Source organism: Bos taurus, chromosome 5 (assembly GCF_002263795.3).
Source record: "Bos taurus isolate L1 Dominette 01449 registration number 42190680 breed Hereford chromosome 5, ARS-UCD2.0, whole genome shotgun sequence".
In the NCBI taxonomy this organism is placed as follows: Eukaryota; Metazoa; Chordata; class Mammalia; order Artiodactyla; family Bovidae; genus Bos; species Bos taurus.
In genome coordinates, this window is record NC_037332.1 from 50,616,917 (window position 1) to 50,643,459 (window position 26,543).

At 40.2% G+C, this 26,543-nt stretch overlaps 1 protein-coding gene and 1 non-coding gene across 5 annotated transcripts in view; both read left to right on the forward strand.

Moving 5' to 3' along the window:
• The first annotated feature begins 12,844 nt into the window (after nucleotides 1-12,844).
• Nucleotides 12,845-12,916, forward strand: TRNAW-CCA (transfer RNA tryptophan (anticodon CCA)). Its single transcript has one exon. It is a non-coding gene; the product is annotated as a tRNA-Trp (tRNA).
• Nucleotides 12,917-17,520: 4,604 nt separating this feature from the next.
• Nucleotides 17,521-26,543, forward strand: part of PPM1H (protein phosphatase, Mg2+/Mn2+ dependent 1H) — a 307,659-nt gene continuing 298,636 nt past the window's right edge. For 3 of the 4 annotated variants that reach the window (XR_009494420.1, XM_059886719.1, XM_059886720.1), the window contains exon 1: nucleotides 17,521-18,189. Coding sequence is in view for 3 of the 4 variants with exons in the window: in XM_059886719.1 (XP_059742702.1) it covers nucleotides 17,945-18,189 (245 nt within the window). In the remaining variant the exon portion in view is untranslated. The remainder of the gene's footprint in view (nucleotides 18,190-26,543) is intronic. The other variant, NM_001193049.1, reaches the window with a different exon arrangement.

Sequence of the window (26,543 nt, forward strand, 5' to 3'; positions counted from 1 at the left end):
AGATACTTCAGAGAAGAGCTAAAGCAGAGGATATTAGGGAGAGGTCTGTCCCAGGAAGGCCCCACAGGGTCCTGCTCCATTACAGATCCCCTGGTTGCCCAGGCGATGATGAAGGAATCCAGCAAATTTTATCTGCCCTTTCAAGAGTCCTGCTTGAGAGAAGGGCTTAGTAGAGATGTTATGATTATCAACTGTCAGGCTTGGGTTAAGAGCACGGAGGCACTGAGCCAAGCAGGCCCTGGTGGATTGCCTTTCCTCTCTCCATGCCCTCGACTCACCTTTGGCCCTTATGGGATCCCAGACTGCAACTCACCTGGTGAGTGGAAAGACAATAACAATCACGTTCATCTTTTCTCTTGCAGATTTTTGTCCTGAGAGTAACCTGGGCCAGAGAACACAGAGTCCAGAGTTTTAACAATTAAACAAGATGAGACATTCTAGTTACTGAATTGAAAGTGTTTGTTTTTGTTTTTTTTTTAACCAAAAGTGACTATAGGATTTTATTTTCTGAGGGTGACCAGGAAAGATGTGTCTATCTAAGACTTCATTTAGGATGGTCAGGTATCATTTTCGAAAGATAAAATCGTAACTCTCATATAAGCACAGAAGAAGCACATTAACATGTATATAACTTGTTGATGAGAGCCAGAAGGAAGCTAATGTTGGTTCAATGAGCATTTGAGAAACTGAATATTTGTGGGAACTGAATAAGAAGAGAATATTTGGAGACTGTGAGATTAGAAACTGAAATGGCTAAACTCCTACAGGGCAAGACAACCATAACTTTGGTTAATTTTTTTCCATCAGAAATCATTCAGATCTCTACTAGACAAAAATAAGAGTTAAAATATAGGTCCTAATCAACAGTAACAGAACATGACCTATTCCCCTAGAAAATTAAGTAATCCTTGGGTAAATCTGTGAGATGAAACTGCAGTATGACACAGATAAAATGTAAAAATCCTCTTGTCTTTGTTCCAACTTTTTAATAATTTTTCTTAATAAAGATCAGGGGAAATTAGCTCTCCTCTATCCTTAATCAATTTTCAAGAATTGCAGAAGACAGATATAAGGTTGCCTTTTGATCATAATCTATGAGATATGGTTGATCAACTGTATACTCTTGTTCAAATATACACTGGATATATATTTTCAGGCTGGAGAAGGTGGCTCATGACTTTCTCTCCTGATCAGAAGAGAAGAGATTTGACAATCCAGTTCACCAGCAGGGCATAAGACTCAGAGGGCTGGACTTGAGAAAAGAGGAAGGAAGACTAGAGACAGATGTCTGAGTAATCATGGAACCATGAGAGGACAAACGTCTGGCAAAGACTGATCTTCAGAGTATTTCAGATGATCTCTGGGGATAGAGGTGATACCATGAGGGAGCAGGCACAGAAGGTAAACCTGGCTTCTTGCCCAAGTTTTGTTTCTGGCCTTCTCCAAAGCAAAGGAGGGATCTGGGATCTGTTTGCTTTCAACTTTAGACTCCATTAAAGTTCTACATTTTTCCAAGTAACCTAATATTTTTTCCTTAAAAGAAAAATAGGGGGACTTTTCTGGTGGTCCAGTGGTTAAGAATTTGCCTGCCAGTGCAGGGGACACAGGTTCCATCCCTGGTCCAGGAAGATCCCACAAGCAGCAGGGCAACTAATTCTGAGAGCCACAACTACTGAAGCCCGTACACGTGGAGCCTGTGCTCCAAAACAAGGTAAGTCATCTCAGTGAGAAGCCTCTGCCCCACATCAAAGAGTGGCCTGGGCTCACGGAAACTAGAGAAAGCCAGTGAACAGCAACTAAGACCCAGCACAGCCAAAAATAAAGAAAGAAAAGAAAAAGAAAAATAGGCACCACTGTCTACTTGACCAAAACATTGATGCATATTTAATCTAGTTATTGACAGGAAACATCAATAAGACAACCCAGTGTTCTCTAGGCATTGCTCTTTGTAATTTAAGATAGCCAAATGTTCTACAATTCAAAATTAGGTTTTGTTCCTTGTTACCAACAGACTACACATACCAATAATTCCTCTACAGAGTGTTCTGACATTGCTAATGTTTGTGGTAGCCAATTCAAAGGAACACAGTGATTGTTTAAGCAAGTGATATTATCTCCTTTGCTCAAACTTTTTTTTTTTTTTTTTGCTTCTGTCAAGCAAAATGGCATATGAGAGCCACAAACGCCTTTGTTTTGTTTCTGTATAAAAACGAATCTGCCACACAGAGTTTTTGCCAGGCTACTGCGGTTCATACTCTTTCTTTGAGCATAGCCGTGAAGAGTTAATGGCTGCATATCTGCCATCCTCCTGGAATTTAACCCTGGAATTGGGCAGCTGACTAAGCAGTGAAGTCTTTTTTACAGACCCCTAAGCTAAAACAAACAAAGAAGCAGATATATGTTTCCGAAGAAAAATGCTTCTACTCTGAAAGTGGTGGGACAGCAGTTGGAATAATAAAACATTGAAATAAAGAAAAAACCCTACACTATCCCACAGGAAAAAGAAAAGAATGGACAAAACATCTCTAGGATAGAGTGGAGTGAGAAAAACAATATTCAAACGTGCAGAGGATAATCAGTAATTTTTGAAGAATAGAGTCTCATCCTTTTTTCTCTAAAATCATTGGGAAAAAAGTTCAGTCTTGCTTGAAAAATGGAAAATATAAAAGAATTTATAGAAGGAGGAGCAATGGGCGTGGTCCTATATGTAGACTTTCAAAAGAATTCCTTAAAATTACAGAAAAAAGGGCTCTTAAATGATGCAATATTTAGCGTTTGTTTATTTGAAAAATCTGTAAATGTTGGCAAAATTTTTTTTCAAAAATCCCTTAATTTTTCCACACTGTATATAATGAGGAATAGTGATTTTGCCAAGTACTGATCTTGCACTAATGAAAACATTTTTTTGAAATGCTAAAGTGAATGTTTTGAGTCCCAATAATATATACTAAGAGATAAAAATCAGAAATCTAAGTTACATATAACCCCAAATTGCTTACATATGCCTTTGGAATGAATAAATTTATACTTCTACTCGAATCTGGTTCAAGGAGGGAATTATAATCTTTCAAAAAAGAAAAAAAAAAAAGTGAAGTTAACACTGAAGCCTAAAAAGGGAATTGCAGTCCATTTCTCCCATTGCTTCATAGACATGAGTCACACCTGAAAGTCTGCAATGTCTCTCTAAGTTTCTTTCTACAAAACACCTTTCATGGACTGAGATGAAGAAAGACAGGGGTAATTAACTACTATGTTCAAAAGGCTTCTCAAGATAACTGAGATGGGGGTAAAAAGAAAAGGTAATGTAAGTTTCTGAATTGAAATGTGGAACTGGGACATTGTAATATGAACTGTTTTCAAATTTTTAATTTCCAACTCTTAACTACGATGCAGAATGCATTCAGAATGAAAAGCAAAACAGACAAGCAAAAAGCAAAAAAGGTAGTGAGAACAACAGCAGAGGACTTGAAAGCTGTCTTTTCCTTTATAGAAAAAGAAAAGTGATATTTTGTATTCTTGTGGAAATCTAAGCATAACCTCTGTATGACAGAAAGAAGGAGAAATGAGCATCCATCTTTGATTGCATAATTGAGGTTTAAGCCTTATTCTCCTTTTTAAGTGGAAGGGGGCGGTTTTTCAGTGAGTTTGGAGGCTAAAAACAAGCTCCTAATTGCTTTTCACACAGGAAGCTGTTAGTGGAAATAATTTTTTTTTTTTCCCAAGTTGCTTCAGTCGTGTCCGACTCTGTGCGACCCCATGGACTGCAGCCTACCAGGCTTCTCTGTCCGTGGGATTCTCCAGGCAAGAACACTGGAGTGGGTTGCCATTTCCTTCTCCAAGTGGAAATAATAGCTACCATTTTTTAAATGCCTACTAGTTGCCTGGCACACTGTAGGCACTTTAAGTATGTTATTCTAGAATATCTCAATAATAAACATTTCTGAATTATTCTACAAATTTCCAGTAGCTAATACTGATGAGTCTTGCTGCTGAAAAAAAGCACAATATTACACGTGCTCTGACACATACAAGCTCTAATTGATAGTAAGTTTCTTGGGACTTGTCGCCCTGCTACATTTTAGGATAACCCAAGTTAGTTGTGTTTTGTTTTTTCTTTAAACTAAGTTGATTTTCAACTGTCATGTTTTACAAACTTTGTTAACTTCTGAAAATATCTTTCTATTGTTTTTATGAATAATAGCAAAACAATGAAAAAGAATTATGTACTAGGAAGAAGACATTGCTGAATATGACAGGAACCATTGATGGGTAGTATTCATGAAAACCAAGATTAATTAAAATTGATTCTTAATTTCAAATTGAACATTCACTAACAGGCATTTCTTATGTTTACCTAAAATAAATAGACTGCCAGTTAGTCCTTCTGCCAAAAAATGGTTTTATTCAAGATCAGCAAAGAATTGCAAATCCAGGTTTACAGCTATGACACTGCTCAGAGTGCTCAGTCGTGTCGGGCTCTTTGCAGTCCCATTGACTGTGGTCTGCCAGGCTCCTCTGCCCATGGAATTTTCCAGGCAAGAATTTTGGAGTGCGGTGCCACTTCCTACTCCAAGGGATCTTCTTGACCCTGGGATTAAACCCACATCTCTTGCATCTCCTGCATTGGCAGGCAGACTCTTTGTCACTGTTCCACCTGTCACAGCCCTCTCCCTCAATGAAAAAACTCTTTTAAAGAGGGGGAAAGGAAGTTTGAAAGGCAATAGTAAACAAAGAACCCACTGGAGGAACTGAGAGTTCTGAAGTATAGTGCCTTTCCATTAGCTGAGTTGTGACAGCCTTTCATTGGCTGAACTCTTGCCAGGCAAGAAGAAGAAGTCTTTCCTTGGGCTCAGCTATCATCATAGAATGTGAAAGCTTCACCTTCTGGCCTCTCAACTCTATTTTAATTGAGATTTTTTATTTATTAATTTTTACATACTTTTTTCATAATTTAATAGAACTATCAAAGGCATCAAGTATAAGAGCATTCAAAATACATTTATATTCAAATTTAGGGCATAGTTTTGTTTTCCAGATGTATCAAATAAAGTGCTTTTCAACATATGGTTTCATCAGACTTGTATACTGAGGATATTTACACTAAATCTGGTAATCCCTAGGCACCAAAATTAGGATGCTAGGAAGTACTGGCCTGGGTTTGTGAACCTTTTATCTCTATCTTTTTTTACACTAGAAAGTGCTAATAAAGCCCTCTAATTTGATCTTTAAGTGAGACACTTATTGTTGCCATTCCCTCTTTGCCATAGTTGTTTATTTTTTCAACCTGTATTTAATACATATAATGTGTGGTAAATACTATAGATTCAGAGAGAAAAAGAAACAGCCCCCTTTTTTCAACTGTCTTACATATAGGATCAGATAATTTTAACACAATGTGACGCGCTATAATTATGGATAGAGTTATATAAAGGTGCTTTGGGAATATACAGAAAGAAGCTGTTAGCTGCTGAAAAGATGTGAGGGATAAAAAAAAAATTTAGGAGTTAGCCATCGGGTGTGGGGGGAGGGAGAGAAGACAGGCTTGCTGCATTTCAGGCAAAAGCAAACAGCCTGTTCAAACAAGAAGGTGGGGTAAAAGGACATCACATTCTGAAAGTGACAGGTAGTAAGTCTACAGCACAGAAAAGGTTACCTTGTGTCTGGAAAGGTGATCAGAACCAGATCATGAAGGCTTATGGTTTTTAACTAAATAGCCAACTGAAGAGTTTAAAATGGAAGGCAATACCATCACCAGGTGCCCTGTTTAGAAAGCTCCTTGTCACTGCTGTGTGGAAGATAGCTCCACGTGCAGAGTAGAGCTCTCACTTTCTCAGCAAGAAAACTGCTGAGAAGTCTGAGTATGACATAGTGAATCTGAGCAAAATTGGTAGCTCTGCAATAGTCAGGGGAAGATAAGCTTGGCAGGTATTTGGAAGGCAGATACAAAACAGGTTGACAGACTGATATGGGAAGATACCTCTCAGATCTCTAGATTAGGTAGGTGGATACTAATGTCATTAATTGAGACCATAGTTTCAGGAGGAGGAAAAGCAGAGTCATGGTCATGAAATTCTATTTGTGTATGTTTATTTTAAGACACCTGGAAGATATACAAGTAGAGAATTTTGAGTCAGATTAAAACCCTATAAAGCCTCAGGCTTTGAAAAATTATATCTAGTGCCCTGGTTCCCTCAATTAAACTAAAAAACAATACAAAGTCTTACAAAAAAATAAAAGGAGGGCCAAAAATGTTTTGCTTTTTCTAAAAATGATAACTTTGTTACTTTAGTAAAACATTACCCAAAATGAAGATTTTTAAAATATATATAATACATATTTATTTATTTATTTATATAAATACCTTTATTTATATAATGTACTTATTTATGCAAATATATTCATATAAATGTACTTATTTATACACATATATTTATTTATTGGGCTTCCCAGGTGGCTCAATGGTAAAGAATCCACCTGCCAATTCAGGAGATGCAGGTTCAATCTCTGGGTTGAGAAGATCCCCCCAGAGAGAGAAATGGCAACCCACTCCAGCATTCTTGCTTGCAAAATCCCATGGACAGAAGAGCCTGGCAAGCTATAGTCCATGGAGTCGCAAAGAGTCAGACACAACTTAGTGACTAAACAGCAGCATTTATATATTACATTTTTTGTCCCTGTTTGGCACATGACAGAAGCATGTGCACAGACAGACTGCATATTGTGTAATCCAGGCTGGGAAGTGATTAGCAGGCAGTGGTCAAGCCTACTTCTTTCTCAACAGTTTCCCATATGCTGAAAAATATACAAATCTGCCTATGGCAGATGTCCTTGGGGTTTGACACTAACGTAAGCCCATGGAAACCAAGCAGAAGAAAGGGACAGTTCATACATATCTGAACAGAACCAGTTTATTACAGACCTGCCTATGGAAAACGTACTTGGGAATTTGCACTAACGTAAGCCCATAGAAACCAAACAGAAGAAAGGGCCAGTTCATCTGTATCTGCCTAGAACCAGTTTATGAGTCTCATCCATGGCTGTGCTTGTTCTGTATCAATTTAGAGTCAAAGCGCTTGGGCCACTCCTTATTTTCTTATTTGATATATTCCCTCACTTCCGTGTCTGCCTGTCCATTAAGCATAATAAACAGCACACATTTCTCATATGCCAGTATTTCTCAAATGGGTTCTATCAGAATCTCCTGAATGGCTTGGTAAATGAGATTGTTGGGTACCACCCCCATAGGTTCTGATTCAATAGAGCTGGGATGGAGCCAGAGAATTTACTTTCCTAACAAGTTTATGGGGGATCCTTGTGGTTGCTGGTCTAGAATTTAATATGCCAGTTTTCCACAGTCAAAGCAATTAGAAGAAAATTGAGACCATAAATTAATTTTTAAATTCACTGAAGTAGACATAAGGGAAAAGTTCATAAAAGTAGGATATGTTCATTATGAAGGGATAACCAGGGTAATTGGGGTGGGTCACCTTGCTTTTCAATAAAATCTGACATTATTTGTTATGCCTGTCCACTTGGGTTATGGAAAGCTGATCCTAAAAATATTTACAGACAAACATAGAAAGCCTCTCTACTTTAACTGAAAATACAGCTGATGACAAAGGGACAATGCAACTAATGCTGCATTTCCAAGACAGCCTAAATAGCTATTGCACATAGTGGCATAGAATAAGACTGATCCTTTGAGGGGATAAGAAGTAATTTGAGTTTGCAGTTCTTACTTAAAAAGCTGTCTTTAGTTGCTTGACTTCTGAATTTTTGTGACCCACGTGCCCTTCTCAGCGTACAAGTTAACTTTTTCATTGAGTAAACAATCTTCATTGGCTACTTGACTCAGACTATCATTGCCTTGAAAAAATAATCCTAATAGCAGGAATTTTTAAATGACTAATAGATCACGTTTAAAAAGAGACATTGTGCTTCCCTGATGGTTCAGTGGTAAAGAATCTGCCTGCCAATGCAGGAGACATGGATTCAATCCCCGATCCCAGAAGATTCCCGCATTCCACGAAGCAACTAAGCCTGTGTGCCACAACTATTGAGCCTGTGCTTCAGAGCCCAAGAACGCAACTACTGAAGCCTGCTCACCCTACAGCCCATTCTCTGCAACAAGGGAAGCCACTGCAACTATAGAGTAGCCTCTGATCACTGCAACTAGAGAAAAGCCCAAGCAGCAACGAATACCCAACACAGCCAAAAATAAGTAGCTAACTAAAAAAAAAAAAAGACCCTAAAGGCCTACATTCTCATGGTTAGGGTGAACCAGAAATAAACTTGTCCCTTCCTCCCTTGGGTATAGGGTTAATGGAGATAGATTATAGGCTCAGATGATAATAAATAGATTTTTAAAAGAGAGAGATGTTAACATAGAAAGGCTTGGAAACAGACTGGTAATTTTATAATTTTTTAGAAAATATTTCAGTATAATAGAATTTAGAATTTTCAAACAACTTTAGCATAACCTAGGCAGCTACAATGGCACCCCACTCCAGTACTCTTGCCTGGAAAATCCCATGGACAGAGGAGCCTGGAAGGCTGCAGTCCATGGGGTTGCTGAGGGTCGGACATGACTGAGCGACTTCACTTTCACTTTTCACTTTCACACATTGGAGAAGGAAATGGCAACCCACTCCAGTGTTCTTGCCAGGAGAATCCCAGGGACGGGGGAGCCTTGTGGGCTGACGTCTCTGGGTCTTACAGAGTCGGACACGATTGATGCGACTTAGCAGCAGCAGCAGCAGGCAGCTACCAATTTAAAACAAGTTCTATCTAAAAAAATAGAAAGTAATTTGTTTGGAATTTGGAACCATTTACCAATGTCATTATTGTACTTATAACAGTCTGAAGTTTCTAAGAAATTTAGAAATTTCGGAATCCATAGAAAATTAACAAAATCCTTAAGATTAACTGAAATATCAGGTCTTTATTTGGTAAAGGTAGGGAAAATATTTTGTAATGTAAACTTTATAGTTGATGGAATATGAAAGTACACAGTGGGACTGGGTCCTATTTTGTTACTAGCTATGTGGTTTTAGACAAGTCATTACCTTCCCCAACTTCAGTTTCCTCATTAGTAAACTGGCAGTGTTAATAAGCAGCATTGGAAACAATGTTTAACTTGTAAGATAGAAGAGCATTGTCAACAACATGTAAACTTTCCTTCTCTCACAGGGCAGGGTGCTGTCAGTACTGTAATGTAGATTATTCATTTATTAACCATCCACTCTGTATCAGGAAAAATAATAGGAATTTCCATGCTTTCCACTTAATTATCAAAATAATCCTATGCAGTATTTCTACTTTTCTTGTTGTAAGTGAAAATAATTAAAAAGAGGAAATGGTTTAAAATTTTAATATTAAAAACTAGTCCCTATATAAAAAAGATTTAAATAGAACAGATAACCCTGGGCCAACATTAGTTATATCGTATTTATAACTACTTTTTCACTGATTCAAAGCTACCCTATGAGATTGGAATGATTATTTTTTCCATGTAATGTATAAATTATATATATGTTAAAAATAAATAATTTAATACAGACCTATTTTAAATACATATTAATTAAATATTAAATTAATTTTATTTATTATTTATATATCATATGATATATATTTATAATATACTTTGTTTTATATTTGTAATAAATTTTGTATTTCCAGCACTTAGCCTAATGCTTAGCAAGTTAAACGGCTCAGTTGGTAAATTAATTCTTTTTTTTTGGCTGTGCCATGGTGCATCGGGATCTTAGTTCCCCAACCAGAGATTGAACCTATGCCCCTGCAGTGGAAGCATGGTGTCCTAAACACTGGACTGTCAGAGAATTCCCGGTAAATTAATTCTTTTTTTTGTTGTTGTTAATCTTGTAATCTTTTAATCTTATTGTTAATATTGTAATAAACAATATGTTATATGTTTATGTATATACTATATTTATGTTATATTATATATAACTATACATTTAATATAATTATTATATATTAAGTAACTTTAGTCATCTGACCACTGGTTGATTAGTGTTCTGTTAGCACAGGATCAAAGTCAAATGGGAGAAAGAAATGAATAAAGAGATTTTGGATAGAGAGATTAATCATAAACTCAATAAGAGATCTTGGTTTTAAGGGTACTCCTTTTCAGCTTCACATATACAACATATACAACATACTGGATATTTTTTATCGATTATATGTATGTGTGTTTAAATTGTGGGTCATTAAAGGAACAGAGTGGACTTCCCAGATGACACTAGTGGTAAAGAACCCACCTGTCAATGCAGATGACATAGGAGACCAGGTTTGATCCTTGGGTGGGGAAGATCCCCTGGAGGAGGGCATGGCAACCCACTCCAGTATTCTTGCCTAGAGAATCCCATGAACAGAGGAACCTGGTAGACTACAGTCTATGGGGTCTCAAAGAGTCGGACACTGACTTAGCCCTAGCAGTACATTATATGTTAAATATATATTATATACTTATGTATAATATATTTATATTATATGATATATTTCTATTATTTATTTATTAATTAAATAAAAATATATTTATTGTATACATATTTAAAATATATACTATATGTTTATATTATATATATTTATTTCCATTTTATTTGTAAGTATTCTTATAATTGACATATTTCAGTGTCTAATCTACAGTAGGTCTTATGGGACCCAGAACTAAGTGAGAATGATTCAGATTTATACAAGTCCCATATCAGTTTTAGAGCAGTGGTTGCAGTAGGACAAGGTGGGCATGGGATAGAATAGTCTATAGAAAGTGGCCAATGGGAAAGTAAGAGGAAAAGTCAGATGTAATCCATTGATTGAATGTACCAGTGATTCTGAGATTAGGTGTTTGTAATCTAGAGAACATCTGTACTGATGGATGTAAAATTTGCTGAGATGCTGTAACTCTGTACTCAAAAATTAGCTATAAATCTCCTGGTTCATAAGGAAATAGTTATTTATAAATAAAAGTTTTTTTTTTTTTTTTTTTTACTGTGGAGAAATAAAATCCTTCTTACTAGTCAAAGATTTCTGGTCAGTACATTACTACATGTGAAACCAGAATCTAAAGTATTTCTGAAGCAAAAGCAAGTTAATGTTAACTATTTTAATATTATATCCTGATTGATATACATCAGGTTACCAGTTTGCTGTGAAGCAGAAACCCACATGCCTTAATATTATCATTATTATTACTATTATTATTAGCTTCACTAGGCAGCTTGCAGGATCTTAGTTCCGCAACCAGGGATCATATCCATGGTCCCTACAGTAGAATTGTGGAGTTCTAACCACTGGCCCTCCAGGGAATTTCTATCCATATTATTACCAATCTGGATATTGACTGAAGTTAGCTAAGCATTATCTATCAAATACCAGAGGTTAAAGAAGTTCTGCTTATAGATAAGACTGATCTTAAGGGATAACTTGAGAAAGAACTTTAAGAAAACAGAGGGTATAAATATAACAGTTTTGGCCATTCAAACAAGTTACATTCTTCTCCAGAATAGATTAACAACAACAAAAAAAGAATTAATTTACCGGGAATTCTCTGACAGTCCAGTGTTTAGGACACCATGCTTCTACTGCAGGGGCATAGGTTCAATCTCTGGTTGGGGAACTAAGATCCCGATGCACCATGGCACAGCCAAAAAAAAAAGAATTAATTTACCAACTGAGCCGTTTGACTTGCTAGGCATTAGGCTAAGTGCTGGAAATACAAAGATGAGTAAGAATGTTCTTACCCTATAGGATTTCACTGTCTAATGAGAAGACATGGATAAACTGCCAGACACAATTCGAGGCGGTATGTACCTGCTGCTGTTGAGACGGCTGAGTCCTGGAATGGCATTATTCATCCTTCTTGGAGAAGGGATAGGCTATCCACTCCAGCATTCTTGGGCTTCCCTTGTGGCTCACCTGGTAAAGAAGCCACCCACAATGTGGGACACCCGGGTTTGATCCCTGAGTTGGAAGGATCCTCTGGAGAAGGAAAAGGCTACCCACTCCAGTATTCCTGGGCTAGAGAATTCCATGGACCGTATAGTCCATGGGGTTGCAAAGAATTGGACGTGACTGAGCAACTTTCACTTTCATCCTTCTTGTGCCCTGTCTTGCAAATGAGCTTTCTACTTGAAACCCAAATCTCTGTATTTTAAAAATTTTTGTTCCTATGAACCCTCCACCCAGTTTTCCCCTAGTGTTGATGAACTAAGAAATTAACGTTCATACACCGTTGTAGCAGGTTGTGCTCCTTATATCCCCAGACTAACAGTTCCTCAGGTTTGCCTTGACTAACAGTAATTGGACACTTAAAAAACAATTTTATACTATTTTTTAAAGATTACACTCCATTTACATATAGTATTACTCGTGTGGCTCAGATGGTAAAAAGTCCACCTGCAGTGCAGGAGACCCGGGTTCAATCCCTGGGTCAGAGAGATCCCCTGCAGAAGGGAATAGCAACCCACTCCAGTATTCTTGCCTGGGAAATCCCATAGATGGAGGAACCAGGCGGGCTGCAATCCATGCAGTTGCAAAGAGTCAGACATGACTGAGCAACTATCACACACACACACACATTACAAAATATTGACTTTATTCCACATGTTTTCAAATACATCCTTGTAGCCTATTTTATACCCAATAGTATGTACCTTCCACCTTGACACTTTGAAGATACCTGGTCAGGTATTTTTGTAGAAGACCTTTGGCTTGGGTTTGACTCGTTTTCTCTTGACTATACAAAGGTTAAAGGATTTGGGAAGAATACCATGAAGTGATATGTTAATTTCATCATGAAATGTCAGCAGGTACAGGATGGGCTTCCCTGGTGGCTCAGAGGTTAAAGCATCTGCCTCCAATGTGGGAGACCCAGGTTCGATCCCTGGGTTGGGAAGATCTCCTGGAGAAGGAAATGGTAACCCACTCCAGTGTTCTTGCCTGGAGAATCCCATGGACAGAGGAGTCTGGCAGGCTACAGTCCACGGGGTCGCAAAGAGTCGGACACAACCGAACGACTTCACTTCACATCTCCACAGGCTGTTAACCGTGATCACTTGTTTCAGGTGATGACTGCCAGGTTTGTTTTTTTTTCACTGCAAGTCATTGCTTTTCCTTTTGTAATTAATTAATATCTAGGGTTGGGAGGTTTCCTTGATGTTTTAACTGAAGACATCATCCAGACCTTTTTTGTTTTCTCTTGAAAATAGTCTTGTTGCTAGCAAAGAGTCATTGAATAGTCAAAAGTATATCATAGGCCTAGAAATGAGATTATGTTTACACAAAGAACATGCAAATATAAGGTCTATGTATCTATCCTGTAAATGGATATTCTACTAAAGGCTTCAAACTCATAACTTTCAGGGAAAAAGAGAATAACAAGAGAGACAAATGAAGGATACTTTTTGATGAGTGGAGCATACACACTGGGTGTAACAAACCCATTGATTACCATGCCATTTGATTTAGGGAATAAATAACTACTTCTAAAGCTGGAAGCACAAATACTACCAAATTTGCATCTGTAATAGGTATGAAAAGTAATTTTTCAGGGGCTTCCCTAAAAGCGATGACTATTCCCATTTTAATGACAATTTACTGCTTAGCTAAAGCACTGATCTTCATGGGTGACATAACTGGGGAGTAAATTATATGGGAAATATTTCTCTGAAAAACCCTAGGATGGGACACTGACCTTAGAGGTGGGTATAAAGATAAGATAGTTGATTGATTAGTTGGCTGTGAACACATACCAAAGAAATTCAAAGGAGAACAGGCATATGATTCCTGTTTTGCCTGTGGTTAGCAGTAATGCTCAAAATTCTCCAAGCCAGGCTTCAGCAATATGTGAACCGTGAACTTCCTGATGTTCAAGCTGCTTTTAGAAAAGGCAGAGGAACCACAGATCAAATTGCCAACATCTGCTGGATGATGGAGAAAGCAAGAGAGTTCCAGAAAAACATCTATTTCTGCTTTATTGACTATGCCGAAGCCTTTGACTGTGTGGATCACAATAAACTGTGGGAAATTCTGAAAGAGATGGGAATACCAGACCACCTGATCTGCCTCTTGAGAAACCTGTATGCAGGTCAGGAAGCAGCAGTTAGAACTGGACATGGAACAACAGACTGGTTCCAAATAGGAAAAGGATTATGTCAAGGCTGTATATTGTCACCCTGCTTATTTAACTTGTATGCAGAGTACATCATGAGAAATGCTGAACTGGAAGAAACACAAGCTGGAATCAAGATTGCCGGGAGAAATATCAATCACCTCAGATGTGCAGATGACACCACCCTTATGGCAGAAAGTGAAGAGGAACTAAAAAGCCTCTTGATGAAAATGAAAGTGGAGAGTGAAAAAGTTGGCTTAAAGCTCAACATTCAGAAAACGAAGATCATGGCATCTGGTCCCATCACTTCATGGGAAATAGATGGGGAAACAGTGGAAACAGTGTCAGACTTTATTTTTCTGGGCTCCAAAATCACTGCAGATGGTGATTGCAGCCATGAAATTAAAAGACGCTTACTCCTTGGAAGGAAAGTTATGTCCAACCTAGATAGCATATTCAAAAGCAGAGACATTACTTTGCCAACAAAGGTTCATCTAGTCAAGGCTATGGTTTTTCCAGTGGTCATGTATGGATGTGAGAGTTGGACTGTGAAGAAGGCTGAGCGCCAAAGAATTGATGCTTTTGAACTGTGGTGTTGGAGAAGACTCTTGAGAGTCCCTTGGACTGCAAGGAGATCCAACCAGTCCATTCTGAAGGAGATCAGCCCTGGGATTTCTTTGGAAGGAATGATGCTAAAGCTGAAACTCCAGTACTTTGGCCACCTCATGCGAAGAGTTGATTCATTTGAAAAGACTCTGATGTTGGGAGGGATTGGGGGCAGGAGAAGAAGCGGACGACAGAGGATGAGATGGCTGGATGGCATCACTGACTCAATGGACATGAGTCTGAGTGAACTCTGGGAGTTGGTGATGGACAGGGAGGCTTGATGTGCTGCGATTCATGGGGTCGCAAAGAGTCGGACACGACTGAGTGACTGAACTGAACTGAACTAAGCAGAACAAAGTCTGCTGTGCATAAAGATATGCCAGAACTTTCCCATAACAGATAATAACAGAGAAACATAAAATAATCTTACAAAATGCTGATTCACAAATATGGCTAATATTACCAAATTTAATTATGATAAATATCCTACTTGACAAAAAAGCCTACAGAAAATCTTAACAGTGGTCATCCCCTAAGGAAATGATTTGGTCTTTTACTTTTTTTGTTTACAGTCTGTACTATTGGACTTTATTTATTGACCGCGATTGGGTACTACATTTAAATTGAAAAATAAATCTTTTATCTAGTAAATACCTAAGGAAAGCCTTAGGTAAAGTAAAACCTCTAGTAAAGCTTTGCCCTAAGGTGAAATGAAGGGAAGAAAATAGTAAATTCATCTCAATAGAGATTTGTTACTCAAGTATCTATGTTGTAGCTGCTGTTTAGTTGCTCAGTCATGTCTGACTCTTTGAGAACAGTGATGTGCAGCCTGCCAGGCTCCTCTGTCCATGGAATTTTCCAGGTAAGAATACTGAAGTGTGTTGCCATTTCCTTCTCCAAGGGATCTTTCCAGCCAAGGGATCAAAACTGCATCTCCTGCTTGGCAGATGGATTCTTTACCACTGAGCCACCTGGAAAGCAGGAAGTATCCATAGAAAATTGTTAAAAGGTCATTGTTCTACAAGAGCTTGACAAGGAGATTCTAAGTTTCTATAACTCAGTGGATGCTGGAGCAGGTATTAATAGTTGGTTGGATGTTTAATCACTACATTGATATTTCTCATTTAGAAGCAGTTTACAATGAACAAAGCAAAGATTGAGAAGACTTTAGGGGGGAGGGGATGGTTCTTCAGCTTTTGCATCTTTTTCAGTTCCGCTGCCAATTTTAAAATTAGGGAAAGGGGGCCAAGATAAAAAACTGCATTTCTGTTCTGAAAGTCACTCAATCATGTCTGACTCTCTGGGACCCCATGGACTATACAGTTCATGGAATTCTCCAGGCCAGAATACTGGAGTGGGTAGCCTATCCCTTCTCCAGCAGATCTTCCTGGCCCAGGAATCAAACTGGGGTCTCCTTATTGCAGGCGAATTCTTTACCAGTTGAGCTACCTCTGAGAAAAGAATTAAAGAATTCATTGACAGGCGTGATATTCACTGAAAGGTTGAATGTTGTTTTTTACATAATCATTTGGTATATAGTAAACCGAAGTACCTATTCATGAAAAAGCCAAAGGAGAAATTGCCTTAAAAAGTATAGATACTGAATAAAGGGAATCAGTGAAGTTTACTCAGTTCTCCCCTAAAAGCCAGGATGCTAATTTCTGTTCAAAGAATTTTCTTACCTTGCAAAACCTGGGCTGCTCTTTCCCCCGCCCCCACTTACTGAGCAAAGGGCCTGTATTCCTTCCCGATTTCCAAGTGAGCCTTTCAGTGTGTACCTCCACAAGTACCACAGAATCTTGGCAAATTACATGGTAGGTAAACATAGGAACAGGAAACAGAATAAGTAAACACGAACAGGACACAGCTCTCTTGCAAAAAAAAAAAAAAAGGGCAACATTTAACAAACGTTACCCCCTGATGAAGCACATTTATCGATTCTTCACAAACATTTTGTTTTAATACATGATTACCACAAAGTGTTATGGTTCCAGACATTTATTCACTTTTACTTTGGCATTTGAGTTGCTTTGTTTTTTAAGAATTCCTTCCATTTTAACGTACCCTTAGATAATTTTATAACAATGTTTTGAATAAAGAAAAGGCTGCATTAAGTGTATCAATAGTAAACAGGGTCAGCTTTGAAAAGATACTCCGGTTTTGTTGGTATGGTGAAGGAAAATGCTTGTATAAACCTATTACACAATTAATTAACAGGTAAAATAGTGCTTGCTTCTGATTTCTTAGAGCTCTTTTGTTTTCTTGGCCATCAACCTTACTGAAACAGGGTCTGCTCGGCAGATAATGATGCGTGTGGTGGTACTGAAAGAAAAAGAAAAGTAATTCTATAAATGCCTCGGAAAAAACTTTTAATGATTTTTGTGCAACCACTGAGGGTTGTTGCTTTTTGCTCCGAAGTCTCTCATACCAGGTGCTCCTCTTTTCCACTCCAGTACCTGGAGCAGCCCCATCGGGATTTCACCTGTCTACCCTTCCCCCTCCAGCGTCCGAAGTTTCCCTTTTTGAAAGCGTAGGCAGCATTCCTCCGCGAGTGGATTCCTCAACTGGCTTTTCCCGGCGGCCCAGCTCCACGTGACCTCCCCTGACACCTGTGCAGCCACCGGCTCACAGCGCCCCCCATCCCCTCCGCCAGGTACCGACGGGGCCTGGCGCTCCCTCCCAGAGGAGGTCCCGGTCCGGGTGCGAGCCTCGCTCGGGCCGGCAGGGGAGGGGCTGAGCCACGGCCCGGGCAGCCGCTGGAGCCCTTGCAACGGGATTATCACATGACTCGACGGCGGCGGTAGCCGTGGCAGCAGCCGCGCCGGCTCCGCGGGCTCGCTGGGTGGGCTCAGTTCCGCTCACGCAGGAGTCGAGCGCTGCGGGCAGAGAAGGGACCTGCTGCAAGCTGCAGCCGCGCAGCCGCTCCCGGTGCGCTCGGCGTCTCCCCCGGCTGGGCCGGGGGCCCGCTCCATGCCGCTCGGTTGCGGAAGTGCAGCGGGGGGAGGCGGCGGCGGCAGGGAACGCGGGAGGCCGGGGCTCGGCCCCCTGCAGCATTAGGCTCTGGGAGCCGCGCGGCGAGCCCCGCGGCCCCGCTGCCCGTGCGCCCGGCGCCCGCCGCAGCCTGCATGCCCCGCGCTGCGCCTAGCCCGGCCCCCGCCGCCGCCGCCGACCCCTGCTCGCACCACTGCTGCCGGGCGCCGGAGTAATATGCTCACTCGAGTGAAATCTGCCGTGGCCAATTTCATGGGCGGCATCATGGCTGGCAGCTCAGGCTCCGAGCACGGCAGCGGCGGCTGCGGAGGCTCGGACCTGCCCCTGCGCTTCCCCTACGGGCGACCCGAGTTCCTGGGGCTGTCTCAGGACGAGGTGGAGTGCAGCGCCGACCACATCGCCCGCCCAATCCTCATCCTCAAGGAGACCCGGCGGCTGCCCTGGGCCACTGGCTATGCAGAGTGAGTGCAGCGACACCGGCGGCGCCCCTTCTCTCCGCGGCCCTTCCCCGCACGGTTCCAGCTCTCCTCTCTCCTTGTTCCTCCGCCCCAGGGCCCTCCGCTGGCTGCCGGCGTCCAGGCCGCGGAGGGCACCTCTTAACTTATGCTGGCCATTCCTCTCTTCTCCTCCTCCCCTTTCCCCCAGCCCCAAGGACGCGGCGTCTCCAGCCCGGGTTTGGGTGGTAGATGGGTCATGGGTGGCAGCGCTGGACCGTGGGAAAGCTAAGGCTGGACGCCGCTGTGAATCTGAGGGCTGTGTCACTTGGAAGAAAGTGCGTGGAACAGCCCTGCCGAAGTTTGAAACACAGCAGGGAAATCTGGTGTCTGTGCGCCCATCCCCCCAAATCTTTGTGCCTCCGCGTGAAGTTTGTGGGGTAGAGCTTGGAGAAGCTGTCTCTGCGCCGGGGGTTGGGGCTTTGGGGGCGGTTGTCCCGGCGGCCGCGGTCCGGTGCTGGGTTGCACAGGCTCAAAAGGTCTCAGTTTCTCAGACTTCAGCCTAAGAGCTCCTTGGCTTCTCTTTTTGCTGGTGAGAAAACCCTGTGCCTTTAGTGAATGCCAATACTGTTTCCCCCAGTCCTTGGGGAGGGGGCAACTTCTTCCAGGTGCCTAATGATAGCATTTTGGTAATCAGCTTTGGCGATTAAGTGAGAGGTTGAGTGATTTACTATTTCAAGAACCGACTGTGTTACGTTGACGACCTGGAGTGGAACTGGGAAAGGAGAGAGGAAGGATTTTAACGGCCTCCCCACCCCCAACTCTACAGCTGTTCCATTGAGCTTCTTATGAATGGTAGGATAAGGACTGTTTATTTCCCCTATAAAGCGTCATAAAACTGGGAAATTCGGAAGGCAGAATTTAGGAGACCAGAGTTTCGGGATTAATAATGACTTGGTGGGTGCAAAAGTGCACGCGAAACCTTGCCTGGCACACCTGCCCCTTTTGCTTTAACTCCATCCGCTCTATAATCTTGGCCCTCCCCCGCCGGTGCACAGCCTAGCCCGCTGATTGGTTCATCGGGGCACCAATCGGCTCTCCCGAAGCCCGGCGCTTTGATGCTGACCCTGTTCTGGTGGCCCGGATAGCCCCGAGCAGGCATGATCTCCGACGCTCCGGGTTCCGGGGTGACAGTTTGCAAGACGCTCTTCCGAGAACTCCGAATTCTGTTTTCCTTCCCCTTTAATCGTACAGTTCTTTCCCCACCTGCTAAAATAGAAAATATGTATAAATGGCGCTATGTGACTAGAGGGTGAAAAATAGGAAACAGGTGAGAGTGATGAGTGCTAAAACAATAAAAATTAACACATAATAAAGGGCAGGCGTGGAAGAAAGCGTTGGGGTGAGGAAGGTACAAAATATTATTATACCTTTGAGGATAAAACTAAAGCAAAAACATTTGTGTGGTTGAAAAGTGCCTTCCAAAGCATCAAGTACTATTTCCTGACTAAAATAACACCTCGGACTCCGCCAAACCCTCCATCTTGCGTGGAAGATCATTTGGACTTTTGCAAGGCAAAAAATCAACTCGGAGCAAAGTTTGTCCTACAGTTCTGTAAAAGGGGCGCTGTGCTGTCAAAATGTGTAGGGACCCATTGTCACTCCAGTGGGTTCACCAGGGCCATGGCACTTAGGTCTGAAGGGCCTAAGAGATAAGCAGGCAAGTGGTGAGAAAGTTATGAGAGCTAGGAAGAAAGATGTTAAAACACAACGTGGAAGCTACTTGAACACAGTTAAAGGAGGGCCTCAGATAGGAAGGGGAAGGGGGAAAAAAACGATCAGTTTGAAAACTGTGGCAAGCAGATGATGTGCAAAGGGCTATACAGACTGTAAGGGAATCTGAAATGAGACCCGTGGGAGGAGTTGTACCTCCTCCTACCTGGGCCTCAGCTTCCTTATCTCAAGCTAATCTTTTCCTTGACTAGAACATAAGGGAGGTTCAGTTGGAAGGTTAGAAAGGCCACTGTAAAACGTTTAGTTTTTAAAGCTAGTTATGAAATTAATATATACTTGTGAATTCAAGCAAAGACCTGTATGCAGATGTAAGCCACCCCCCACCCCCATCTACCCAGACAATTCTGTGTTTGAGTAGTGGTACTGCCTTTGTAGACCTAATTGGAGACACCTATAAATAAATATCCTGCTCTTCTTTTTCCTTTCTCAAATAGACTCAAACTAAGCATGTTATTCTGTAGTTTCACAAAACACTATGTCATGGACTTTATTCCAAGAAAATAATATAGAATTACCTCATTCTGTTGAAATGTATACATTTACAAATGTGTACATACTATACATTTCATGAATGTATACATACTATACATTTCAAAAGTAACTAGCATAATGCTTACTGTTTAGTGATTATACTGTTTTCAGGTTTGTATCATATCCTTTGATTCTCACAACAATCCTGTGAGGTAGGTACTAACATTTCCATCTTATAGATAAGGATACAGACACACTGAATGGTTAAGCAACTTGTCCAGAGTCTTACCACCTTAACAGAGCCTATATTTGCACTTAAGCAGTTTGACTGCAGAGCCCATAACACCAAACTACCTCCCTGCTCCATGGACTGTAGCCCACCAGATTTCTCTGTCCATAGAATTTTCCAGACAAAAATACTGGAGTGGATTGCCATTCCCTTCTCCAGGGGATCTTCCCAATTCAGAAATCTCACCCAGGTCTCCTGCATTGCAGGCAGATTCTTAACCACTGGAGACACCAAGGAAGCCCAAACTACCTCCCTCCAGTGTGTTACACTATGGCACATCCATCTGTATCCCGGATTAACCACTGACATTGTCTTGCCACTTCCCTTGTGATGAACTACTTCCTCAAACCTTGAACTATACTTTATCTTCCTGCGACAATACATCCCGAATGATCAAAATGGTTGAAATAGAGAAGGGGAGAGAAAAGACAAGTAGCAACTGTGGTTATGGCCAGAGGCGCTGCCAGTAATACTGCTCAGGATCTACTGGAAGGAGGAATTATCTTGGTTTTAGAAGGCACCAGAGAGAGAGAATTGGTAAGAAGATTGCTCAGAGTGGGGATCGGAGGGGTGTGAGTCACAGCCTGAATCGCAGGTGGTTTGCTTACCTTTCTAGAAAGTGAGCTACTTTGTAAGCCTTCCTAAGGAGGAGGAATTGACATCACTTGGTAACTGAGGAATTAGAGGAAAGTTAACTCTAATGTTGAACTTTTGTTTGGTAGAAAAGAGAATAAAAGGAGAAATGGTCTAGTTTTTGCAGCTTACTGTTAATCCTTTTCAAAAGGAGCTGCTCTATAGGTTATGTTGTTGTTTAGTCACTAAGTTGTGTACAACTTCTTGTAGCCCCATGGACTGTAGCCCACCAGATTCCTCTGTTCATGGGATTTCCCAGGCAAGAATAGTGGAGTGAGTTGCCATTTCCTTCTCCAGGGGATCTTCCCTGGAGAAGGAAATGGGATTGAACCTGCATTTCCTGCATCGGCAGGCAGATTCTTTACTGCTGAGCCACCACGGAAGCCCCTCTATAGGTTATAGAACTAGAGAATTAGCCTAAGTGATCCCTGTAAGGTTTGGGGATCTAGAAAACCCTCTTTTATTCAGTATTTATTGGCATTGTGCTACATGGAATTTCCTGGCTCCTCAGAAAGCCTCCTATTGTGGTTGAAAAGTTTAGCCATTTGTTTCAGGGCTGTCGGCTAGGCTATAAAACATTACAGTTACAGACAATAATCACCGAGTTAAAATCTTTACGAAAACATGGATTAGCAAGTTGTATTTTTTAGTTTGGTATTAAATTACTGACTTAGCCTGTTAGACCAGCTCACAGAGAACCATGAGAAGCAGTGGTCTGACCCAGAGACCTCATAGGGCAGCTGCTTCCTTTCTTTCTCCATAAGTTTAAATACTACCCAAGTGCTACAAGCACTTGGAAATGGGTTCAGTTTTTTAATGGGTTAGGACTGCTTTTTGACTTTGGTTCCCTTTGATCTGTTTGCCCAGCCTCTTTCCCACTGATGGTCAGTTGGACATAGAGATCCAAGTGAATGTGGAGTTTGTGCCTAAAACTACAGCAGTAGATAATGCCAGAGAATGTGCAGTGCTCTATGAAATCATCATATTCAAGTTTTATCAGTGATTTCTTTGCTTGTACAGGAAGAATAAATCATAGTTATAGCATCATTTTACTTAGATTATAGCTGTAACTATGCAATTTTTTCTCAATTATTTTTCTTACAAAACTGCCCCAGGCATGGGTATTTAAAGAAAGCTACTTTGAGAGCTTCTGTTAAATATACATTATATAAGTTCTTTTTGTCTCATGAAGGTAGTGAAAATGTTAATGAAATAACCTTATTTAAATCCAGCCAACAGCCCACAAGTATTTGGTTTGGAATCTGTAGGCTGTTCCATCTCCCACGTCACTGGCCCTAATTAGCAATTACAAGTAAATCACATTAGTTGGCTGTTTAATGGTGATGACAGAGAAACCACTATTTCTCCCTGGCCCCGAAGCTCAGAAATCCCCTGGCCTTTGTTTTTCCCTTCTGACCTCCGCTACACCCACCCCTCTTATACCTGGTAGCAGAGCTCCTCCCTGGGAACTTCCTCTTTGACTTGTAACTGAAGAAACTTGAGGTTCTCTACTTCTTGTTGGATAAGGGGGGGAAAAGTGGGCGGGGGGGTGGGGTGGGAGATTCACTTAACAGAGCTCTCCTTAGCAGTTTTATGAAGATCAGTGCAAAGTAGTCTAAAATATTTCACCTGCCTTTCCACTAACCTGCAGAAAGTATTAATTTCCTACTTTAAAGCAGGTGGCTAAGCGGTCTTCCATTTTTCAGATGATAATGAAGTCATTCCCTCTGGGGTGGAGCTCCTGGGCTGTTCCTTTTCTTAGAAAAATGGCTCCACTCCATCAAAGACTAGTAATGCTCCAGACAAAAGATGTAACTCTTGTGAGATATTGGTTTATCCTGTGTTTCAGCCCCAGTTAGACAGACATCATCTCTGATTTTGCTCCACCACACAGTGCTTCCTTGTTATAGTTAGATCAATGTGCTATGCTTAGTCGCTCAGTCATGTCCTATTCTTTGTGAGCCCATAGCCCTCAAGTCTCCTCTATCCATGGGGATTCTCCAGGCAAGAATACTGAAGTTGACTGCCATGCCCTCCTCCAGGGGATCTTCCTCAACCCAGGGATCAAACCAGGTCTCCCGCACTGCAGGCAGGCTCTTTACTGTCTGAGCCTCCAGGGAAGCCCAGTTACATCCATATTGGCTGATAATTTAAAGCTGACTGCATAATAGAATTGACTTCTAAAAATGTGTTATTCTAGACAATTTTAAAAATTAACATATCATTGGCATATACTGACTTCAAATGTACAACCTAATGGTTCAGTATCTGCATGTACTGTGAAATGGTCACCCGTCGTTTCAGCCATTGTGAGATAGTCAACACCCATCACCAACTCATAGATACAATTTTTTTTCTTGTGGTGAAAACTTTTTAGTAGCTTTAAAATATACAGTACAGTGTTATTGACTATAGTCACCATGCTGTACATTGCATTCCCAGGACTTATTTTATAACTGGAAGTTTGTACAATTTGACCACCTTCATTTCAGGCCCCGTCCGTGGCAGCCATCAATCTGCTCTCTATGAGTTTGGTTGTTTCTTTTCTAAGATTCTAAATATTAGTGAGATCATATGGTGTTTGTCTTTCTCTGAATTATTCCATTTAATATAAGGCACTAAGGTCCATTCATGTTGTCGCAAATGGTAGGATATCCTTTTTATGGGCGAGTAATATTCCATTTTAAATATATGTATCTTTTATATATATGTCATGTTTTCTTCATTCATTCATCTATCAGTTGACACTTAGGTTGTTTCTTGGCTGCTATAAATAATCGTGCAATGAACTTGGAAATGCAGATACCTTTTTGAGTTAGCATTTTGTTTCCTTCAGATAAATACCTACAAGTGAAGTTGCTAGATCATATAATAGTTCTATTTTTTATTTTTTGAGAGACCTCTCTACTGTTTTCCATATTGGTCTCGATAATTTACCTTCTCATGAATACTGTACAAATGTTCCTTTTTTTCCACATCATTATCAGCACTTGTTATTTCTCATTTTTTTGATAATAGCCATTCTCAGAGGTGTGAGATGGTATTTTATTGTGGTTTTCATTTGCATTTCACTCATGATGAGTGAAACTGAACATTTTCTCATGTACCTGTTTGGCCACGTGTATATCTTTGGCAAAATGTATCTTCTGCTCATTTTAAAAATTAAGGACTTTGGGGGTTTTGTTTGTTTTGCTATTGAGTTGTATGAGTTCTTTATATATTTTGGATATAAAGTCTTTATCAGATATATGATTTGCAAATATTTTCTCCCATTCAGTAGATTTTTTATTTTAGTAATGGCTTCCTTTGTTGTGCAGAAGCTTTGAGTTTGATGTAGCCTGTTTTGTTTATTTTTACTTTTGTTACCTTCGCTTTTGGTGTCAAATCCAAAAAAATCATTACGAGGATCAAAGTCAAGGAGATTAGTGCCTATGTTTTCTTCTAGGAATTTTCAAATTTCACATTCAAGTTTTTAATCCATCTTATATTAATTTCCTATAGGATGTAAGATAGTATCGAGTTTTTTTTTACCTGTGTTGTCCTTTTCCCCCAACACCAGTTATTGAAGAGGCTGACCTCTCCCCATGGTGTATTCTTGGTTGTTTTGTCCTAAACTAATGAACCACATAGTTGTGAGTCTGTTTCTAGACTCTCCACTCTGTTCCATTGGTCTGTGTGTCTGTTTTCATGCCAATACCCTACTGTTTGTATTACTATCACTTTAGTTTTAAATTTGGAAGTGTAATGCCTCCAGTTTTGTTCTTGTTCAAGATTTCTTGGTTATTTGAGGTCTTTTGTGGTTCTGTACACATTTTCGGATGGTTTGTTCTATATCTGTGAAAGATGCCATTGTAATTTTTATAGGAATTGCATTGAATCTGTGGATTGCTTTGGGTAGTGTGGACATTTTAACAAAATTCTTTCAACTTGTAATCATAGAATATCTTTCATCAACTTGTATTTTCTTCAACTTAGTTTATTAGTGTCTTATAGTTTTTAGTGTATAGGTGTTCCACATCTGTAGTTAAATTTATTCTTATTTTTTTTTGATGCAATTGTAAATGGAATTGTTTTCTTAATTAAAACATTTAAAAAATAAGTTACTTTAAGAATTAAGTGTCTTTATTATTTTCTCCCATTTGCCTAATTTTAACAGATGACTGATAATTTTTCCCTTGAATTTATGAGATATTCCCTCAGGAAATAAATAACATTCAGCTGCTTCCTTTATTTTTTTCATCCAATCAATAAAATCATTGTATTCCTATGCTGGGTCCATAATTAGGACATAGTCATCATCCTGAAGAGAAGTTTATGGCATAGTCTTTCCCCCTTTAGAGTTATTCTTTGAAATTAAGTTGAAATGAAATCATGTATTAAGATTATAAGAGACCAAAACTGGGGGGTGAGGGAAGTTGTTTGTTTTGTTTTGAACGTCTTAATGCTTCTGGTATATTTCAAACCTCAGTATTTGGAGCCTTAAGGTCACACTAGGGAAGCAAATTGTTCTTTTCAGCAAGTATTATGATTAGGTGCCAAGTTCTCTGTACTTGAAGGTCCCAAGGCCTTTATACATACCTGTACAAAGGTATGATTAAGAAAGAAATTATCCTGGCACTTAAAATGGTAAGAAAGACTTTATTCAAGACTATTAGCAGTAGGGACATTGTAATGGGGAGAGAGATAAAATTAAACTCCCAGTACAGTAAAGACAGCTGGAAATTTATAACCAGAGAGCGGAGCAATGAGGCAGTGGATGGAAAATTACTAAGAGGAAACATCAAGGGTAGGGGGATTCTTGCTGAAGGTCAAGACAGGAGACGAGGACCTTGATCAGAAGTCAAGGGTGACCAGATCTGACTGCTAAGTGAGGACATAAAAAGCCAAATTTCTTATCTACTATACTAACGTTTTGTGAAATAAAGGATATTTTGAACCAGAAGTTTAGAGACATACACTCTCAGAAAGAAAAAAAAAAGTTTTTAGTTTCTTCGAAAATGCTATGCTCCTATTTTTCTCATTTTTCACAGACTCAAAAACCGTGTATTTTACTTGTTCTGGAGGATTCCCAAGGCCATTTCCAGTTTTAAACTTTGTGAGTTCCTGGGGTTAGGCTGAGAACCAGTCTTCGCTTCCAGACTGAGGTTTTTCCCATGGGGCCTGCTGTCTCCTTCACTGTGAATTTAATTTTGAA